A 19,403-nucleotide genomic window follows, 5' to 3' on the forward strand; every position below is an offset into this window, starting at 1 on the left:
CTACACACGCAATTACATAGATGAAGAAGCAGGGAGCGGTTGAGTATGGCGAGAGAGGAGCACAAGAGGACGGAAAAAGAGGAAAAGGAAGAAAGGGAGAGAGAATGGAACAGGGAGAACGAGAGAGGGAACACAATAAATGTCAGAACAACGACCCCGCAGTGGCTCGTCCACCAGACGGATGGATCGTTGCCCATCGCTCGCGAAATATTCGCGACGAACAAACATTTCCAGCTTTCCAGACTGAAATTCAACCCGTAGAACACTTTCCCTAGATTAATGTCACCCCTTTAGACGAGCTATTATGCTCGGGCTATATTCATCGTTCGCTGGAAATAAGCAATCCTTTAGCGACTGAATGGCGTGACCACGTTTTTTAGACACAATGGGTCATCCACGTCGAATTATAATGCCAATGCTGTCGAGCACGATCGATGAGCGATCAGAGAAAGGATCGAGGACGTTAAACTTCCGGTGAGGAGAAAATAACTTTGCCAGAGTCCTCCTTTATGGCGCCTCTGTTTTGTACGATTGTCCGGATGTGGTTATTTGCGATTCGCGTTCGACTTTAACCCCTTTGTTCCGAATGACGAACATGCACGTCATTCCGTCGTTATTTTATTTTATGAATCCAAGGAATCATCATCCTTGTCCGAATACATGGTTCCCGGTAACCGTACACCATCTTCGAAACGCGTCTGAACGACCTTCGCGAATTTTGTAACCCGCTTGTAACCAGGACATGGCGTCATACTATAATTTCGTTTTACGACAACATCATGCTGGTTCCTTCGCCGTAGGAAAGAAAACTGGGCCACGCGTACGTATTTATAGAGACCCAAAAAGGGGGTTGGAGAAAGAGTGGGGCGCAGTCTGGAGAAAACTATTATTGGAGTCAACTGGTTATTCGCATTCAACTTCTGTTTAGAAATTTTAACTAACTATACAGAGGATCTTTCAACCCTCTCCTTTGAATTACAAGTGAAACTTAACAACATCCCTCGATAAATAAATAAAAATTTCGCGATTGGTTGCACACTCGATTAATGTTCCTCGTTAACCGACGATCAAGAATTCACCGCTGCTGAAATCGATTTCACCCCTGGCCGAACTTCGTCTACCGGTCCTCGTTATGAACGCACGATTTGCTTTTGAGGAAGGAAAACGAGCGGAAAAAAGAAACGAGAAGGAGAGGGAAAGTGTGGGTGCGTTTCGAAGGAAGACTTGGCGAAATATAGGGGAAGAGGAAGAGGGTCGCAATTAGTCGTTCCACGGGAAACGCGCGCGGTAATGATGCACGACCGGCTCGCACTTCCGGTACGTCGACACTGCCAGACAGAGAGAAACAGCTTATTCCCTCTTTTTGTTTCATTATACGCGCGACTTCCTTGCTTTCTCGAAGAACCGACAGGGATGGAGGACGATTGTTTCGTAGCCCCGAGTTATTGTTGGCGAATCTGTTTTTTCGTTGTTCCCGACTGGTTGCACTCGGTTGCATCGGAAAGCGATGGCTCGCTCTGATAATTCGACACTGAATACGCGAGTTAACCCTTTCAGATTAATTTCCCTGATTTAAGGGTTGGTGACATTAACGAAACACGCGTCGTCATTAGAACCTCTTTCAAAATTAAACACGATTTCAATTTATCGTCACCTCGTACCATTTGTGAATTCATTAAAGTCGAAATTATTTGGCTCGCAGTAATCTCTTCGTCATCGCGTATTTTCGTCAGGTTTACATTTCGCGCGATCCGCTGCCGAAGACGCGCAATTAAATTCTCCACCAACGATTGCGAAACGCACATATCCGTGGCGCCGATTTGCATCGTTCTTACGTCATCGTACGCCTCGGGAATCTTTTCACCAAGCTCTTTTGTCAGTGAATTCTTTCATTCTCTCACGTTGCTCGCGCATACCTGCCACATACCGCGCTAATTATCGCGTTTATCCCGAGAAAGTGTTTCATTGTCCCTTCGTTAAGGATTCGAAACGGCTTGTTCGACGGTTCGCGTTGTTCTCGTAGCTTTTGTTTGCGTAGGACAGCGATACCTTGAACCGGAAACGTGTCAGGCACGTTGATTGCGCGGAATATATCAATCCGACGCTCGTCGCGAGTCCATTCACAGGCGCCAGCCGTGAACGGACATCGCCAGGATGTCGGCGATGCTCGCGATTCGCACGGATATCGCGAACGATTTAATTAACTCGACATGTGGTATTTCCATCGACCGCCTTGTGTCCTCGATTTCATTAAAAAAACAAAAATGAACAGTCGTTGTCCCCCGTTCTTCGAGGACGTATACATCGGTGTTCATTGGGGAAAAGATTAATTTCCAAGGAAAGGAGAAAACGCGTGAAGAAAATCCCCGGTGTGTATATTGGCGGCTAGGAGTCGGTTCTTGCCGCATACCCGATGATTGAGCTCCCCGAGCAATTTGTCTTCGCCATCGTCCACTCTCTCGACCGAAAGAAAGAAACTACTCGATTCGAACCCGTCTACTTTTCTTCCTCGCCACGCAACCATCGAGCGCTATCATTTTTTTCCTTCTTCAACGCCGCTCTCCCTCGCAGGGGTGGCCGGTAGACTTTCTGTCTTCGTGCAATGTCCCGCACGAATATTCGAACAACGTGGGAGGAGTACAAGCAGACGATCGATCGGAAGGAAAGAGCGCGAGGGTGGTGGTGCTTCTTTTTTGTTTAATAATTTAGTCCTTTCAATGGGGATCTCTTGAGACTCGAACTGTTCCTGAGAATTGCTCGCGGTTCTCATTTAACCACCTCTTTTATGATTATATTGCTTTCTTTCATATATTTTTTTTACCCTTACGCTTGGTGCGCCTTGTTTTCGTCAGAAGTAATCTTTATGAAATCGCGTCTACAGACATGAACTCTCTACCTTTTCCTGTAAACATCTTCTGATCCCCGATGTAAAATTTTACGAGCGTCACAAGCAGACCGATACGTTCCAGCGCGGACCAAAAAGAACGTCCCCGAGCTTTACGTCGGCCAAATAATTCTTGCGACGAAATATCTAGGCACATTTATCTATCGAGTATCTCGCGTATTTCAAACTGCGACTTCCGAAAAGTCGCGGTATTTCGTCTGGAAAAATCGCGTGAGAGGAAATTCGTTTACGAAACATGGATATGTATCTTCGTCCACGCGTTTCGAAAGAACGATTCTGTCCCCCTTATCGCAGCTGCACATCCTTAACTATGCATATTCGCGAATATCATCACTTCCGCTGACGTCAGGCTCCCCTTTCCCTGTAACACCGTTTCCTGTCTATGCAGAAACGCGCCACGCTATAGAGAAGCTTCGAGTTTGTATCATTTTTTTTTTTTTCTTTTTACGAAAACCGTCTCGTTTCCAAGTACAAAGTGCAAAGCCAGTGGAAGAGGAAAAGAATGCAGACGTTCGACGCAGATAGAAGACATAGCTGATTGGCTTCCGGAAGCGGCGGCAGCTCGCGATTCCATATTTTTCCTCGTACGATCGTTGCATTCGCGATCACCACCGAGCCTGTCATGTAAACGCGCATTAATATATCATGCCCGAAGCAATTATACAATCTCGTTAGCATTCTTCTGGACGCAGAAACTCGTATCACGATGAATGGAAGCCTTTCATACGCGAGCCACGCGCTTCTTGCTTCGTTCGAACGCGTGTAGCGACTACGTTAAATACCCCGTCGTGTGTCACCGACTGCGAAAACCGTTTAACACTTTTGCCGGTCGCTTCATTAATTTTTCAGTATTTCCCGACAAAAAGCAACGATCCGATTTCCGACGCTTCGCGGCACGAACGGATGGATAAGCAATACTCGTTGACAAAGAACGAGATACTACTCGCGAATGGCATAATGTTTCGTGCTTTAACACGTTGCAGCCAGTGACACGTATGTCAGGAATAATTCATAAGATAATCTTAGACACGACTAGGCACGATACTTTGAAAACTCGTGACCAAACGCCGATTTCGGCCCTCCTCTGTTTCCTATTCGCGCTAGTTAGAACACTACCGATCGTGAGTAATTACCTAGTATCCAGCCTCCTGGACGTATATGTACGTCGGTACGTGGCACGTTTACACCACGGTAAATCTTTCGAGACGTGTATTCGTTCCCTTGCTCCGAAGCGAGAAACCTGTAAATGATCTTCGCCATAAGCAGGTCAGATCTCGGGTAGCTGCGACTTATCTGGGTCGCGAGTTAGCTTATCCATCAGGGCGCAGTGGTACAGTTTGGATGCAATCGAGGAGATCGTTTATCTTCTCGGAAGTCAATGAATATTTGCATTGACCAGATGCATTCCACGTATTAACGCTGAAAGATATTTTTCTGATTTCAAAGAAATCCAGACCGATCTGATGCTATGAACCTTTCATTCGATTCCATTCTCTTTGTACAGCGCGGGGTAACGTCGAATCGCGTAGGCAGATAAGCCGGACAGATACGTGCGTTATCAATCGCAGTAAATCATAAAACGGGCGCCAGGGCAACGGGTACGGATCTTATGGACAGGAATGAAAGAATAACGAGCGATGGAAGTTGAAAGGATTGCGTAGATCACGGTTGTCGCTCGATCTGCCCGCACGTGGGCCGAGAAAATCGCAATTTACGGACACGAACTGGGGATCTCTGGAGTGATGCAACTAGCAGACATCGTACCGATCGGCTGTAACAAGACTGACTTATCGGCTATTATTATTACCCTTCTTGTCTTCGCTATGCATCACTGTCAGACGTTACCCTTTCATACGCCATTCAGACTTTTTCTCCTGTGAAAGAGCGCTTAATTATCGTCCTCTATAAATACGACGGAACGAGTAAAAGCCCGATAAATAACGGGCTTTGTACTCGGATATTTTAGAAGACTTTATGGAATAAATACTATTGATACTTTTGCGCGTTCGAATCCCATCAGCTGATTTCGAAACCATTCGTTTGATATGCAACATTTGTCATACCATAACTGCATAATAAGCATACGTCGTCTAATGATTATTATCGTTGATCCTTTGTCGGGTGACCAGCGTCTAGAGACACTGGAAGCCAATTCGGCCTGTAATCTATCAGCTTATGAAGCGGTATGCGTGACAAGAGCCGACATACTACGTACTAAACACCATGAATGGACACGAAGGCGTTCGAGTGAATGGAAACCAAGAGGCGAGTTTCGCCTACGCGTTCACCGCTCGTACAGTCGGAGACAAGTCTTGCATACACGTCGACGCATTAGACTCGAATCGACTTTGCGTGTATTAATATGGATGCACAGAGGCTGATCGAACCAACGAGTCTTCGAATCTATGCGTTTCTGCACGCGTACACGACGACGATTATTTTTGTACAACGTATCTGCTCGAACGATAAGCAGTATCGCTAGCCTTAGATAAAGTAATCGGGTACAAAAAAAAAAGAGTTGAATTGCTCGTTTCGACAATTTGGTGGTATATTAAAATTGTGATAGAAAGAAAAAAAATTGTAATGGAAATTGCCAGTTATCCTCGATATACGAAACGACACTTATCGGACGAGCCGATAATTTCAAGTTAACCGCGTTCCGTAAACAAAGTAGAATGATAATAGAAAACTGGTAAACAAGGTAGTCGGGCCGAAAATTTTGTACGTGGATGGTAATTAGCAAAAGCGAACGGCGCCCAGACGATGATATTGCGCGCGTGTTCACCGAGGGTATCAACGTTCCAGCTAGAAAGTATTACGATAAGAATAAACTGCTCGCGATACACGCGGAGCATAATATTGATACAAGCTGATAACTCTGTCCAAGAGATCGTTCGAAGACGTTAAAAAATGGCTCGTTATCTTTCTGGCTGACAATCGGTATGCTTAAAATCCTGTGGACATTCCATTTGAGAAAATATAGAATCGACCTTGAAATCTCTGAAAATAATGAATATATTTCTGGTGAATCACCGTGTATATTTTTAACGAATCAGCAAAGCGAGTTTCGTCGACGCGAATGGAAGTGGAGTCGCAAAGAGCCTCGTCGAGGGTGCAACGGCGTCGCGCGCCTTGTATCAACAGGAAGATAAACGATGAGATTACCCGGAGAAAGGGGAGGAAGAAAAAAAAGTAGAGAATGAAATCAGCGGCTGTAATCCAGGTATGCACTTGGGCTCTTTGCCAAGATGCTAGGAATGCAACGTGCGGTCTCGATCGGTGCATATGAGTACACGAGTATGCACTCAACGAAATTGCGGATGCACGGAGATGCGGTTCGTGATCACAGAAATGGACTTTCCCTCGGGAATTGTTTTTTCTTTTTTCAAACGCAACGAGAGAAAGCGGTGTTTTTGCACCGTGAAAGTTGCTATTATCTAAAAGCCAATTACAAGGTGGGAAAAAAAAAAAGGTAATGTAATCTACGTTATGACACATTTCGAATGCTTTCTACCTCGATTAAAATTGTGCCGCACAATTTCAAACGATATCTGTGCCACGGTCGAGACCTCGATCTCGACGACCCATTCCAGTTCTTCCCGCTTCAAGGTTCGCGCCATGTATTTTTGAGAAAGATAAACATTTCGAGACGTGTAACACAACCGATACACCTTATTCTTCTCTTTACTTTGCATGGATTTTTATTCTACACTGGGTCAACCATCGGTGTCTACAGTACCTGAAGCCGCAAGGTCGGCGACGACGAGTCACGCGACCGATAGTCGTATTCAAATTGTACCAAGGCTCCGGATTGCTTTGCGCCTTCCTTGATACGGATTCTCATCCGAACAGAATTGCATTATACCTTTCACAACCGCAGATATTATCGACGAATAGAATTACAACCTTCACAAATTTTCCTTACACCTGTCCTTTCGATCGCAACGACAAGGCTCGACGATCTTGAATACACTTTTCATCGCAAAATCTAGATGCACTCCTTGCAAAATGCATCCGTTGCATAAGCGCGCATCTTACGGAGGAAGGTTTTTCGCGAGCTTGTCAATGATGCCATTCATACGAAAGGTCGATTACTTCTATGCCTCGTAGGATTGATAAACTAACTTCCGTGGAATACAACGAAGAGGGGGCTACCGTGATATGAATCGACCCAAGCCTGAGTCACAAGGCCGAAAAAACAAAGTCGGCCCACGAGGAATTGGCGAGAATTTGTAAATTTGAAAGAATTCTTTGATTCGCTAAAAGTGAGCGAAAATGCAGTTGGTGGTGAACGTGTTAAGACCATCATTCTCAAAGACATCCTGTGTATACAGGCTCGCGACGGATCAGAAACGGATGCAGTCTGTGCACCCAGCAGACTGGTGTGTTCCTGCCGACGCACAATGTACCATTGTCTTCTCCTCTTTCGCGAGTGCCCGCCTTTCTACATTATGAACGCTTTTATTTCCCACCGTATTACGAGAAACTGGTGGGATCAAGCTGTTCGCATGGACAGGTAGGCGTGCGTCCACTTAAAAACTAATCAGGGTGCATATGGGTGCTGCATGAAATTGCTCGCGTTTGAATCATCTGCTATTTTAATTTAACGATTACGCTGATATAACTCGAATCTGAATTCACGCGAAACTGACCAAACGTATCCGAGGACGCATTAATCTTCTCCGTCACGGAAGCTTAACGACGATCGTAATTTAAGCAATGGAGGAGTCGACAGGATAATGCAATTCCTCGGCAAAACCCATGACAAGCGTGAGCGACATGCAACGAATATAGGGTGAAAGATGGAACCGCCATGCGAATGAATCATCCCTCTTCCTGTCGCTAATGGGATATAATATTTCGAGGGATTTAGTAAACGACTTGCCGATGTTTGCCACATCGACCGGTTCTCTCGATCGTTGCGGACCACCGGGTGTCGTACGAGGTAAATTAAGTTCGCGTATTTCGTCGTCGGGTAAAGAAACCGCCGTAAGAAATTGAAATATCGTTTCGCACGAACGAGCAGAGAGAAACGTTCCACGCCATGGCCGGGTATGTCGTAAACGGCAACATCGATCACGATAGCCGATTCACGAACGATAACAGTTCGCTCTCATCGGGTTCGGAGCGCAGCATCTCACGAACAAAGGTTCGTTCATCGCGAGCCTACTGTGGGTCAAATAAAACCGATCGAGCAGAGCACGCGTGACTTCCTTAGCCGTGTACATTTCTTTTTTTTCTTTTTTTCATTCTAAGCGTAGATCGGAACGTAGCCGATCACGAAGCTTCGAAAAGCAATACAGTGGCCTTATTCAAACGATTCGCTATATACGTGCTTCGCTTCGATTAATTATGCGATCTGAATTAACGAGAATCGTGTTTCTATTCGAGGAATTTATACTGAGAATAAATATTTGCGATAGCCTGGCACGTTCGGGAATATTTCTGTTGAAGTTCTAGTGGATAGATAAAAACGTGACTCTTTGGAAGGGGACTTTTTGAAATATTTCTCGATAGAAAGGTGAAGGGGTATAAAATGCAATTGCATGGTACTGGAACGCGTAAATACGTGCCACGGTATGCGTATCCATGGTTCGTTATACGTTCGCCGGGGTGTCGAATGTCGGTCGTAATGTGCTCGCGATGGAGAACACATCCGTTATAATTGTACCACCAATGAGCGATCGAGAGTCGGCTTACAACACGCCGGGGATCAATATTTCGCGTATTTCATTCGAACAGCTCGAAAGATGAAACCAGTCGAACGATGCGTTTATTAACACCTTGCCTATCATTAGTGGGTGGAATGGGTAATCGCTATCGTTTCGTAGTTTGATAATAATTAGGAGTAATATCTACGAATTGATAATTTGAATTTGAAAAACCAATTTCAAACGATTTATGTAATTGCTGTTATTTAAGTGAGGAGGCTACCATGGCTGCCTTCCAAAACCGAGAATATGACCGGGTTCAATTCTTGGAAGAACAGAAAGCAGTTCCCGAGACATCCTATTCTTGATTCTCGTTAAATCTGTTGTGGATCATTCACAATACTAATTTCCTCGCAAGTGCTCGTTCACTTGTCCATCTAAATGAATCCATCCCTTCTTCAATTTTCCTCTCGTCTACGCAATCACTGACATAAATCACTTTCAATTGACACTCGCTCATGACCCAAAAGTTCGCGAAATTTACCAAAAGGATGCTGCTGATTATTTCATTGACCTCGTGCTAGCAATCGTCATCTGTACCTAGGGTCCTCGTTCCAATGAACAGATTTCCGTTCGTTCGAAATCAGGTAGCTTTGATCGTCATCGTTTCTATCGTATTCTCGTGAAATCATCATACGATTTCGTAAACAAGTCGGAGAAAGCTCGCCTTATATAGATCGACGGGAAAGACGAAAAGGCCCGCCTCTGCCCACGTCTGGCTGTTTCACGTGCTTCCGGGCCGCGTAAACCGCCTCGGGTACGAGCCAAGAGGATTTTAATGACTGCTTTCGAGTCGTAACAACGGCTGCATAATCCCAGCCAGACAGATGGAACTGACGGATTACGAGCGATCGCGTCATTTTTCAGAAGCTACTTCGGACGATGGTGTCAGAAATATTAAAATAAACTTGACTGATTATTTGAAAAAATATTGCCGATTCGAATAGCTAGGTTAAACTTGAAAGTACCTTGAAATAGAATAACTTTCTTGTAGGGATATAAATATATCGGTCAAGTCGATTGACTACGTCAATTGCTTAACAATCCGACTGATTCAAAGTAGCAATAAAGTTACACGATCGATCGACCAGATTGATTGGTCGCAATTTTAATCACGATTGAATTGTCATTTAAAACCAAGCCCGTTTAAAAACAACGCCCTCCGATTACGTTTTACCAATTGCTCTTTCCCGCTAATCTTCCCTAGCGACGTATCGTTTCCACGAACAGCCTGAGCGACCTTTCTGATACAACTTAAACAACCGATAGGAAGCTCGGTGGTATCGCTATGCAATAAAATATTCTTCCCATTCTCATTTTTCATCACGACCGCGCTGAGTGACTCGACAAACTGCAATTCTTCTCGGTTTATTTCCCGTACGAGATATAGAGGCGCCGGCCAAGGGAAATATCAAAGTTTACTGCTGCCATCCTATACAGCTGATAAGGCGAAACAAAAGCTCGTAGACCCTTAGACGGTGTAACAAGAATTATTTTATTCTCATTTTAACAATATCGCAACGTCGCGTAGCAAATGGGTCATCTTCTAAAAGAAACAATTAGTCTTCGCGAAGGTCTTCAAGAAAGGTGTGGTCTGTTTGATCCCGTCATCGTTCGACTGCAGCTAACCATCTAGGAAATTTCCTTCGGTCTTTTCCGTACCAGAAGGGAGTGACCTTCGAGTAGGTCTTCCGGGTGTGTCCCGATCTGTGAAACATCCCTTATTTATCGAACGGTCGTTGAAAAATAAAAAGAACGAATAAATTGTTCGATATAAAACACGTACTTACTTAGTCACGAATTCGTTGAACCGACTCGCAGCCATATAAGGCCCGTCCTTCGTGCCGTTAAACCGCAATAATGAAGTCACTCAGTCAAGGTTTCGGTCGGTTTCTATCAGAGACCAAGAATTGTCACTTGCCACCATCTTCTTCGATATTTTCAACATTGCTACTGGTACCATTCGAAAGAACGTCGAAAGGGGTGTCAAAGACTGGCGCCGTTGTTTGATGACTTCACAAACTGCGTTCGTAATTGAGAAGAATGCCTTTCTTCAGAAAGAAGGCCGTATAATCGATTACGATAAGCAGTGCTATCGGTGTTAGGAACCCGTTCGCTTCGAGTCCTGGCAGTATTGAACGGTTTATCTTATCCGAGGGAAGGAATTCCTAAGGGCAGCATGGATGTTACTTCCTCCTCGAACGCTTCTATCCTTTCAATAAAACTGGTAAATTTTATTCGAATACCGTTTCAACATTACGCGAGGAGCGTAAATTTATCGATGAGTTAACGAAATATGCAAAATTTACGATGCATACGTAACGCAACGCTGACACGAGCATCGTGCCAGTTGCTTGCTGAATTCTGCAAAGAGGAATCGTGTTTCTGGCACGAACAGTTGTGAGTATCGATATTTCTTTTGTTTACATGAAAATTTTACCAACGTCGACGACACTTGAGAGCAATACGAATTTCTGATAGAATTTTCTTCCAACATTCCGAAAGGCGGTAAATACTCGTGAATCAACAGCTGTGCGATGAGTCAGTGCCGACTCAACTTCTTTTTCTTTTTTGCGTTCTCCTTGTCGTTGATGTTGGAGCATCGCCAACTGGCTACCGAACAAACTCTGTCGAAAACCGTTTCCTCGTAGACTAGCTACGTCTGGTACTATTGAACTTGCGAAACTTTCATTCCGATTTATTGCCTTTTAACGCTCGATCCTCCTGCTTCAAAGCGTTACTCCTTCGTTACGTCGAACAAGTTGGATAATAGAAGACGTTGTGAATAAATTAGATTTAAAAAGAAATCGCGAAGAGGAGATGTTTCCACGTATTTCGTTATGGCACAACTTTGTGCAACAATTTAACCCCCTGTGGCTCGGGGGGCTTAGAATACGGCCACGGTATCCCCTGCCTGTCGTAAGAGGCGACTAAAAGGGGACACACACACACAGGGCCTGAAACAGGAGTTGTAAAAGTATGGCAAAATAGAGAAATGAAATTTAAAAATGCGCGGGGTTTGGGGTTGGCATCCCCGAAGGCGCGTGGACGATAGTGTTCGGTGGGCAACAAGGGGGCAGAAAAGCCCCCCAAAAACGCCGGCCCTGTAAGGGCGAAATTTGTGATAGGTGATAGGTACAACAATTTATTCGTCATACAAACAATCGGACGTAGAAAATTCATATTCGTATAACCGGACCTTGGTCCAGACCGCCTCGGTATTCGATTTAATTAAAATAACTCCTTCTCGCGGATGATTCAGCCAATTACAAAACTCGTCGAGCGTGTTCTGTGAAACGCTAAAAACTGACTACCACTCACGCCCTAGGGAATTATTCATATCCGAGAGAAACGCGTGGATCACTGCCCGTTCCAGGGGATTGCACCGCAACCGTGGTGTAACTTAAAACTGGAGTAAAGTATGTATCATAGTCCGGTATGACTCAGCGAACGGAGGAAAAAAAAGCTTCTGAAATGAGTATTCCGTGAAATCACAACGAACACTCGACGATAAATTCTCGATGGAGTAACAAGAATTCATATCTCGGCCACGATTTGTAAAAACAGCTGTAAAAATCGTTAATCGATGATCATCGACGCGATTAATGCTTATTACAGCCACGGTATCGAGTAGCAACGTGTAACTTACTTATTAGCATACTTACTTAACGATTACGGAATGATCGATAGCGTTCGAAGTCAATTATCGACCGTTCTTTTTTTTCCTCCTCGATAGCTAATAGTGCATCATTCGCAGCTAAAGATCAAGGCTAGAAGCAAAGGTTATCGAAACATAGAAATCGAGTATAGTTCTTGTTATCCAACCTCGACACAATTTTTAATTAGAATTACGCTAGTCGTCTACTATTGCAACACCGCCGGTTCCATCGAATCCGCTTCGTATCCGCTCACGTTTTCACCAGGAAACCGACTAGTGGTAGCTAATCTTCTTAAGTTCCTTCTGAGAAAAGGCCATGTTCGACCCCGGCCGCTATCGCATCCCTTGTCCCGTGCAAATAGGATTATCGCGACCCTGGAACGTGATGAATCTTTCGCGCTTTCTTCCTTTCCATAATCAAAGAGATAACTCGAACGCTTCCATAATACATGGCTAGACGTTCGAGCAGAAACGATAAGCGACATAGTTTATTTTCATTTTTCTTTCTATGAGGACACGTTCGATGGAACGCAGACTACGGGGCATGGTGAAACGTGTCTAGCAGAAATAACTCTGCATACGAGAGATAAAAAGTCTTACCAACGCGATGAATAATGACGGCAAGTGAGGAATATGATGCTAGATATTTAACTCTTCGCTATTCCTTGTTTATCTTTCCTTATGTTTACCCTTTTTCTATTATCGTGTGATTAAGACTTACAAGGGGAACTACCCAAGTGTTACACTCACTTATTAATGAAACTTTGACAGCTTATAGAGCTCGTCAAGCTGAACACGCCTATACCCCGTTTTGTGGGCAGACGACTAATTGTTTAAAAGATATTAATAATTAAAGTTAGTTACTACTTACATTGAGAAGTCTGACAGACTCGCACATACAACTCGCAATCTAGAGATCCACGGTTCAAATCCTTGATTCCCAACATTTCTTTTTTTTTTAATGATAATTTGTCTCTTATTGAATAACTATTACATAAAAATTATCATAAAAAAAAATATTTTTGGGAACCAAGGATTTGAACCGAGGACCTTCAAGTTCCAGTGACGGATCTGCTCCGTGGTTAAACACCTGACTCGTAATCTAAAGGTCCTCGGTTGAAATCCTGGGTTACTGTTTTTTTTTTTTTTTTTTTTTTTTATGATAATTTGTAGATAATAGTTATTGAAAAAGAGACAAATTATCATTAAAAAAAAAAAATGTTGGGGAACCAAGGATTTGAACCGTGGATCTCTAGATTGCGAATTGTATGTGTAAGTTTGTCATACTTCAGAATGTAAGGAGTAACTAACTGTAATTGTTAATATCTTTTAAACAATTAACCGTCTGCCCCCAAAAGAGGGTATAGTCGTGTTCAGCTCGATGAGCTCTACAAGCTGGCAAAGTTTCATTAATAAGTGAGTGTAACACTTGGGTAGTTCTCTTTGTTAGAATTAAATTATCTACATTATTCTATCATTAGTCTTGAAGTCTCAATTAATATTCATCTATGGTAGAATGATTTCAACATTCCTATTATCCCGACTACATGGCATTCAGGATATCGGTGCAACGAGGCGGTAACCCGGTTCCAGATGCACGTATAAGACAACGATGTAGGATGATCGAGCAACAGTGATAAATGCGCTGGTACCGAAGTCTCGGCAAGGTGAAAAGAAGCTCACACACGCCTCTCGGCGAGTACCGTAAGAACGACCTTGCCTCCGAATGGCGAAACGGTCCGGGTGCAACTACAATAAATACCTTCGATACTTTACACCTGGTAACTACCAGTTTCAGGAGAGAAACGACCGGTATCGAGGACGAGGACGCGAGGTATCGTAGAAGTCGTCCGTGGAACGGGTCCTACCGAAACTCATCTTCATCCGAGACATTTCAAGTGTTTCGTAACGCAAACAGTATCCATAAGTCGAGTGAATTTTTGCACGTAGATTGCATTCACTCGGAGATTGATTACTTCATCCATCCTTGTGTTTCTATGAATTCAGAAACCGAGGAGGATCAATTAGAGCCACTTACGTAATGCTCGACTGTATCAAGGCTATAAAATGACACGAAGCTCGAACGGGATTGAATAACTCGGAAATCAACGGGAGGAGTTTCGAGTGTCCGACGGAGTTCGAACGGGTTGCAATTTCGTAAGAAAGCCGCTTCGACGGAACGCTGATCCTCCCGCGAACCGTACGAGGTAGCCCGGAATATAAAATTACGAAGCGGGTAATCCGATCCTGTACACGTAAGCCGAGCAGATAATTCGAGTTAAGTGGCTCTCTCGGCACTCTAAGTCGTCGTGTGTACGGATTTTACCTGCGTCACACTTGAACGGGGTAGTAAAAGGTAAAAAATTCGCGCAGAGGCGGGCTGCGTGTTCGAGTGCCCACGCGTGTTAGAGCCCGCTCGCTCTTTTCTCCACTTCGACCTCTCTATCCCCCTTTTCATTTTTTTCTTACTCCTACAGAATGCTACGTGTCGTAACCAACTATAAACATTGGCACCTGCGGCCCTGTCACCTTTTCTTCTATCCAACTGCGCCGACCACCGCTTCTCTTTGCAGTCGTAAACCACGAACGATCCTACCGGACGAAAGTGCCGTGAATCTTTCAGGGAAAGATTTTCTACCATTTCCCGCCTTGTTTCAGGAATTCCCATAACCGTGAGGAGAGAAATGGTCAGAGGTACGCCGCGTGAGAACGAATGGTAATCTCACGGAAAGTTTCGGATTCCGAGAAAGATTTACAAAGCGCGTTGGTTTTAACAAAATTTCTGAAACGATTTGTTGCAACAGTCTCGTTCGATTTCGTGGAAGGAACGCGAGAAGAATGTTGTCTTGTCATCGAGTTACTGACGTACGGTACTTTCGTGTCTCCGACTTCTTTTCGCGTTCTTCACCCTGCTCGCGTACACGTGTCGTCCACCTGACGGACGTTAATTATACGAGCGTAGATCGAATGATCTGCTTTCTGTCTATATTTCAATGCCTGCAACTCGGCTCGTCTTTCCTCCGAAACGCAGTCGTCTTCGATGGCATTCGAAAATCGCTAGGATGCCGTTTTGCAACCAGTTATAGCGCTATTCAATGACGCAACGTAGCGGCATTCCAGCGTCCACGTTTCTGTATGCAAAGTACACTAAATCTTTCCAGGAATGAGAAAAGTGTACGTAGCACGTATCCCATTTCGCCGTCCAAAATGCCAGAGGAATATACGACCCTCGTTCCCGGCGACAGAATGTAAATTTCAACTGCTTTTTGTCTAAACAGTCGATCGTAAAGTATCTCGTAATATATATATTCAAACGGGTGAAATTTTATGGCGTTTATCACCGACGACTCCGGGTCAGAAATTTTCAGAAAAATTTCAATACCATTCAAACTCGCTGCTTTATTCAGACGTCGACCTTTGCTACGTGATTTCGCACAACCAGCGCGAACCAGCTCCGCGGGACACCCGGTAGATTTACCATAGGGCTTTGCCATCGTAAGAGAGCGTCTGAAAGCGATGGACGAGCACCTGTACGACTACGGTAACCTGTCAAGCTGGAAGGGCAAGAAAGGGCCACCTAACAAAAGCTCTTTTACCATCCGAATCCTCCTTACCTGCTCGTTTCTTCCATCTTCGAAATCTCGAGCTCGGTACCTGCGCTATTTTGGCGAGTAAATTTATCGATTCGACGAGCAACTTATTCGGAAGGATCTACCCTTAACCAAAACGCCGTCATGTATCGGCACTCGTGTTAAATTATCATTAATGTACACAGAAGGGCATATCTTTTAGATAGGTGTTATCTCCTGTCGCACGAGCTACGAATAAACAGTGTAGTTTGAAATCTTCTTTCACCGGAAGTAGTCTTTTGCATCGAAACCGATGTACTTTCGCCAAATTGCATCCTACATCGTTTGATAGTTATGAATATTTTCTCAAGTCCCAGAGATTATAAAACTGTTTTTCATCTCGAACGAATGGAGCGTACAAGTTACGGATTAGAGGACGAGATTTAACGAAGGGATAATGGTTCGAGGGCCCCTGTAGGATCCCTTTCCGCCCGGTAGGAGCGTGCGTAGTCGTCTTTAGGATCGAAGAAACGGCCGGCACCGAACGAGCAGAAGGCCGGCTCGAAAAATCAGATGGAGGAAACGGCAAGTTAAAATAAGCCCGCCTCGCCGTCCTTCTCGTGTAAACGGGGAACAGAGACGGTAGAACTCTGTCGTGTTCGTAAGACACCGCCGAAAATACACTGATGCCTAATAGAAGGAGGGCCTGGCGCGTACCAAGAGTTTATACGCTATATAGGCTCGCCCAAACAAGCTGCAAGCGGATGAAAAAAGGAAACCGATATCGCTCGTGGGTGTAAATTATAGCGATGGTGATGGGAAAATAGACCAACAGAAGCGTTTTCTATTTCAGCTATCCTCCTCTTCTTTTCGGCAATCGAATTTATCCACTCGTGTAACTGAGTTTGACCGGAAACAAGTCGATCGCAGTAAAACTCATGTTAAATTTCACGGACGATTTGCACAGCATTTGCTCGATATCTTTTTAAAACAGCTGTGCAACCAGACTGCACCGTTGGCTCGCGATATACACCCCGGTGTCTATTCGTCCGTGAGTGGGCTACGGTTCGCTCAATTGATCGAAATTGGCTAATTCGTCGAGGCTGAAACTATCCAACTCCAAACGGGGCTAATTATCCGGTGTATCGAACGACAGTCTCTCCGGTCGTTGGCAATATATTTTGAAAGAACAGTCGAAAAAGGTGCAGGGGTGGAAATAAAAAAAGTAAATAATGATATATTCGTAGAAGAAATTGCAATTGGCAAGGGAATTAGATAGTAGGACTCGGTTAGGCTTATCCACGACGAAAGTGACCGTACGGTGTTCGTTTTACGTGCGGCGAGACATAGGAATCGGCCGCCGGTGTCTCACGTGTCTCCTCGTCTCTCTACGGAACTGTGGGAGCTCCCTTTAGCATATAAAGGAGTCAGTCGCGTCCGTGCGTTCGTCGTCATGGCGAAACTAGTTCGACCGTCCAGTTTTTCCACTGCTGTGCACGCTTCGCTTGTGCTCACCTCGATGGTGGGAGACAGCATCTCGCGAGCAGTCGCGTTCCTTACAGCGACACGCTAATAATCCTGCAACTTGTTGCTGCACGCTCGTAAGTCCAGTTTTATGAAAGGCGCAGCATCCTTTGTGACCGTCACACACGTTGCGTTTTCATCTTCGATTCGAAATTTATCACATGACACGTTTCGTCTATCACGTGTCATAAATTGATCAACGGAGATGGTTTGAATTTTAAATGTTCGCGCGCTTGAACGCGGCCAGTGAAACGCGTCGAACGTGTTTAAACGCGAAAGATTAACAGAGAAAGATATGCGCTCGAGAAACTCACCGAGATCCTCGACCAGTCGTAGCATGACACCGCCGATGTGCAATTCTCCTTTTACTCGTAAGCTCCTCTCCACTTGAAGATCTGTCACGTAGACACGCAACACCCAACTACCGTCCACTTCGTGACCGTCGGAATACATCGTTTCCCGATCGAGAGTTGAAAAGTGAAAAGTGAAAAAACAAAACTGCCGCGTGTACACCTTCGGTGCCGGACACTCGAGCGCAATGGAACGATCGTTTATCAACGTGCAGAAATCATGATTTCTTGCGCGGCACTTGACACCGCCACGAATACACTTTAACGTTAATCGTCGATCGATAGAAGATCAATTATTGTACACGGGAACCACTCGAGTAGATCTCGCGATTCTCGAGCAACACGTTACGTCGAAGTGTACGCAGCACTTGCGATACACTGGCTGTCTCGAATCGGAGTCATACAAATTCGTTCCGAATTCTGTGTGGAGGCGCTCCAATCGGCAACCCCCCGATCCCACAGCTGGTTTCACGACTGGTGTTGGCCTTACATACACTCTCGACTCGGCTCGGCTCGGCTCAGCTACACTCTCTTACCGAGAATAGAACTATTTACAAGAGACGCGCGCTCGGAATGCGCGCGCAGTTCTCCTCCACCTTTCTGCCGCCACGACGCGGCTGCAGCTCGCGCGTAACCCGTCACACAACTTGGTTTCCTTTCCCTTCCCGTCGACCGACACCGCTCCGTATTCTTTCGTCGTTTTTCCTTTCCTATTTTATTGCCTTCGAGTGCTCGTCGTCCTTCTCGGCCCTTTCTTCCTTCGCTGACGTAGCCTCTTGTTTCCACATATTGGCACACCATATCTACTTCAGAATTATTCTAAGCCAGATTCTACGCATAATTAATTCTTCTATTTATTATAATGTAATTTTATAATAGAGTAAATTAAATGTGCTGCCTTGATCTGTAAGATCTTTTCTACGCGCGATGGCATCTTTTGTTATTTTATTTCTGTAAGTACAGTCTATAACATTTATGACTAGTCTCGATTAGATACATTAAATTCAAAATTTATATACTATGTTATCTATTACAATTACTTCAAACTTCACTCAGTTACTTCCTATAGCGCTAGTGTACAGTAACATAAGTAGAATTCTTCTTTTACCTACTGCTTGCCTTTTTACTATATAGTACCGACTTATAAAGAAACCGCCAAAGCGCTTCAGTCTGTCAAAAGATGTAGGGAGTCGTCTCCTACTTTCCGCAGTCGGCGGAGTGAGAAGATCAAACTGAATCTATCACTATCCTAAATTCCCTGTTTCACAATTTGTTCGTTTTTAGGTCTTATATTTCACTTGTCGGTATTACCTACCATCGGTATTACCTATCGTCGGTATAATTGTCGCGTACTTTATCAATTGCTGATGCAATTCGCGCAATTTTCCGCAATAGCCACAGTTTCATTAATTAATATATAAAGAACACTAATTTAATGGGTGAAACTTCCTTATATTACATAGTGACTCACCCCGCAATCGATGTAATAGTCTATAGAAAATCTATGGGTCGCACATTTTAGTCACGGGGTCCCTGACACCCCGGATGCCATAATGTCGGCAAAGAGTAGGTATAATAAGAGGCGACACTCTGAGAGAGAAACTACTTGTAGAGAGAGACAAAGTGATACAACCCATTTAAAGGTCAATTCGGCAATCTTCGTTTTCGGCCGTGAACAGTCGTGAA

The 19,403-nt window shown here is 44.5% G+C and overlaps 1 protein-coding gene across 2 annotated transcripts in view; it reads right to left on the reverse strand.

The window, feature by feature from the left end:
• The window catches only part of LOC117602709 (unc-112-related protein), a 32,455-nt gene extending 14,202 nt beyond the window's left edge, over positions 1–18,253 (reverse strand). The window contains exon 1 of one of the 2 annotated variants that reach the window (XM_034321039.2): positions 17,682–18,253. In XM_034321039.2, coding sequence (XP_034176930.1) covers positions 17,682–17,820 — 139 coding nt within the window. In that variant the 5' untranslated portion in view covers positions 17,821–18,253. The remainder of the gene's footprint in view (positions 1–17,681) is intronic. The other variant, XM_034321037.2, reaches the window with a different exon arrangement.
• Between the last annotated feature and the right edge of the window lie 1,150 nt (positions 18,254–19,403).

The sequence above is a fragment of the Osmia lignaria genome, chromosome 12 (assembly GCF_051020975.1).
Source record: "Osmia lignaria lignaria isolate PbOS001 chromosome 12, iyOsmLign1, whole genome shotgun sequence".
Taxonomy (NCBI): Eukaryota; Metazoa; Arthropoda; class Insecta; order Hymenoptera; family Megachilidae; genus Osmia; species Osmia lignaria.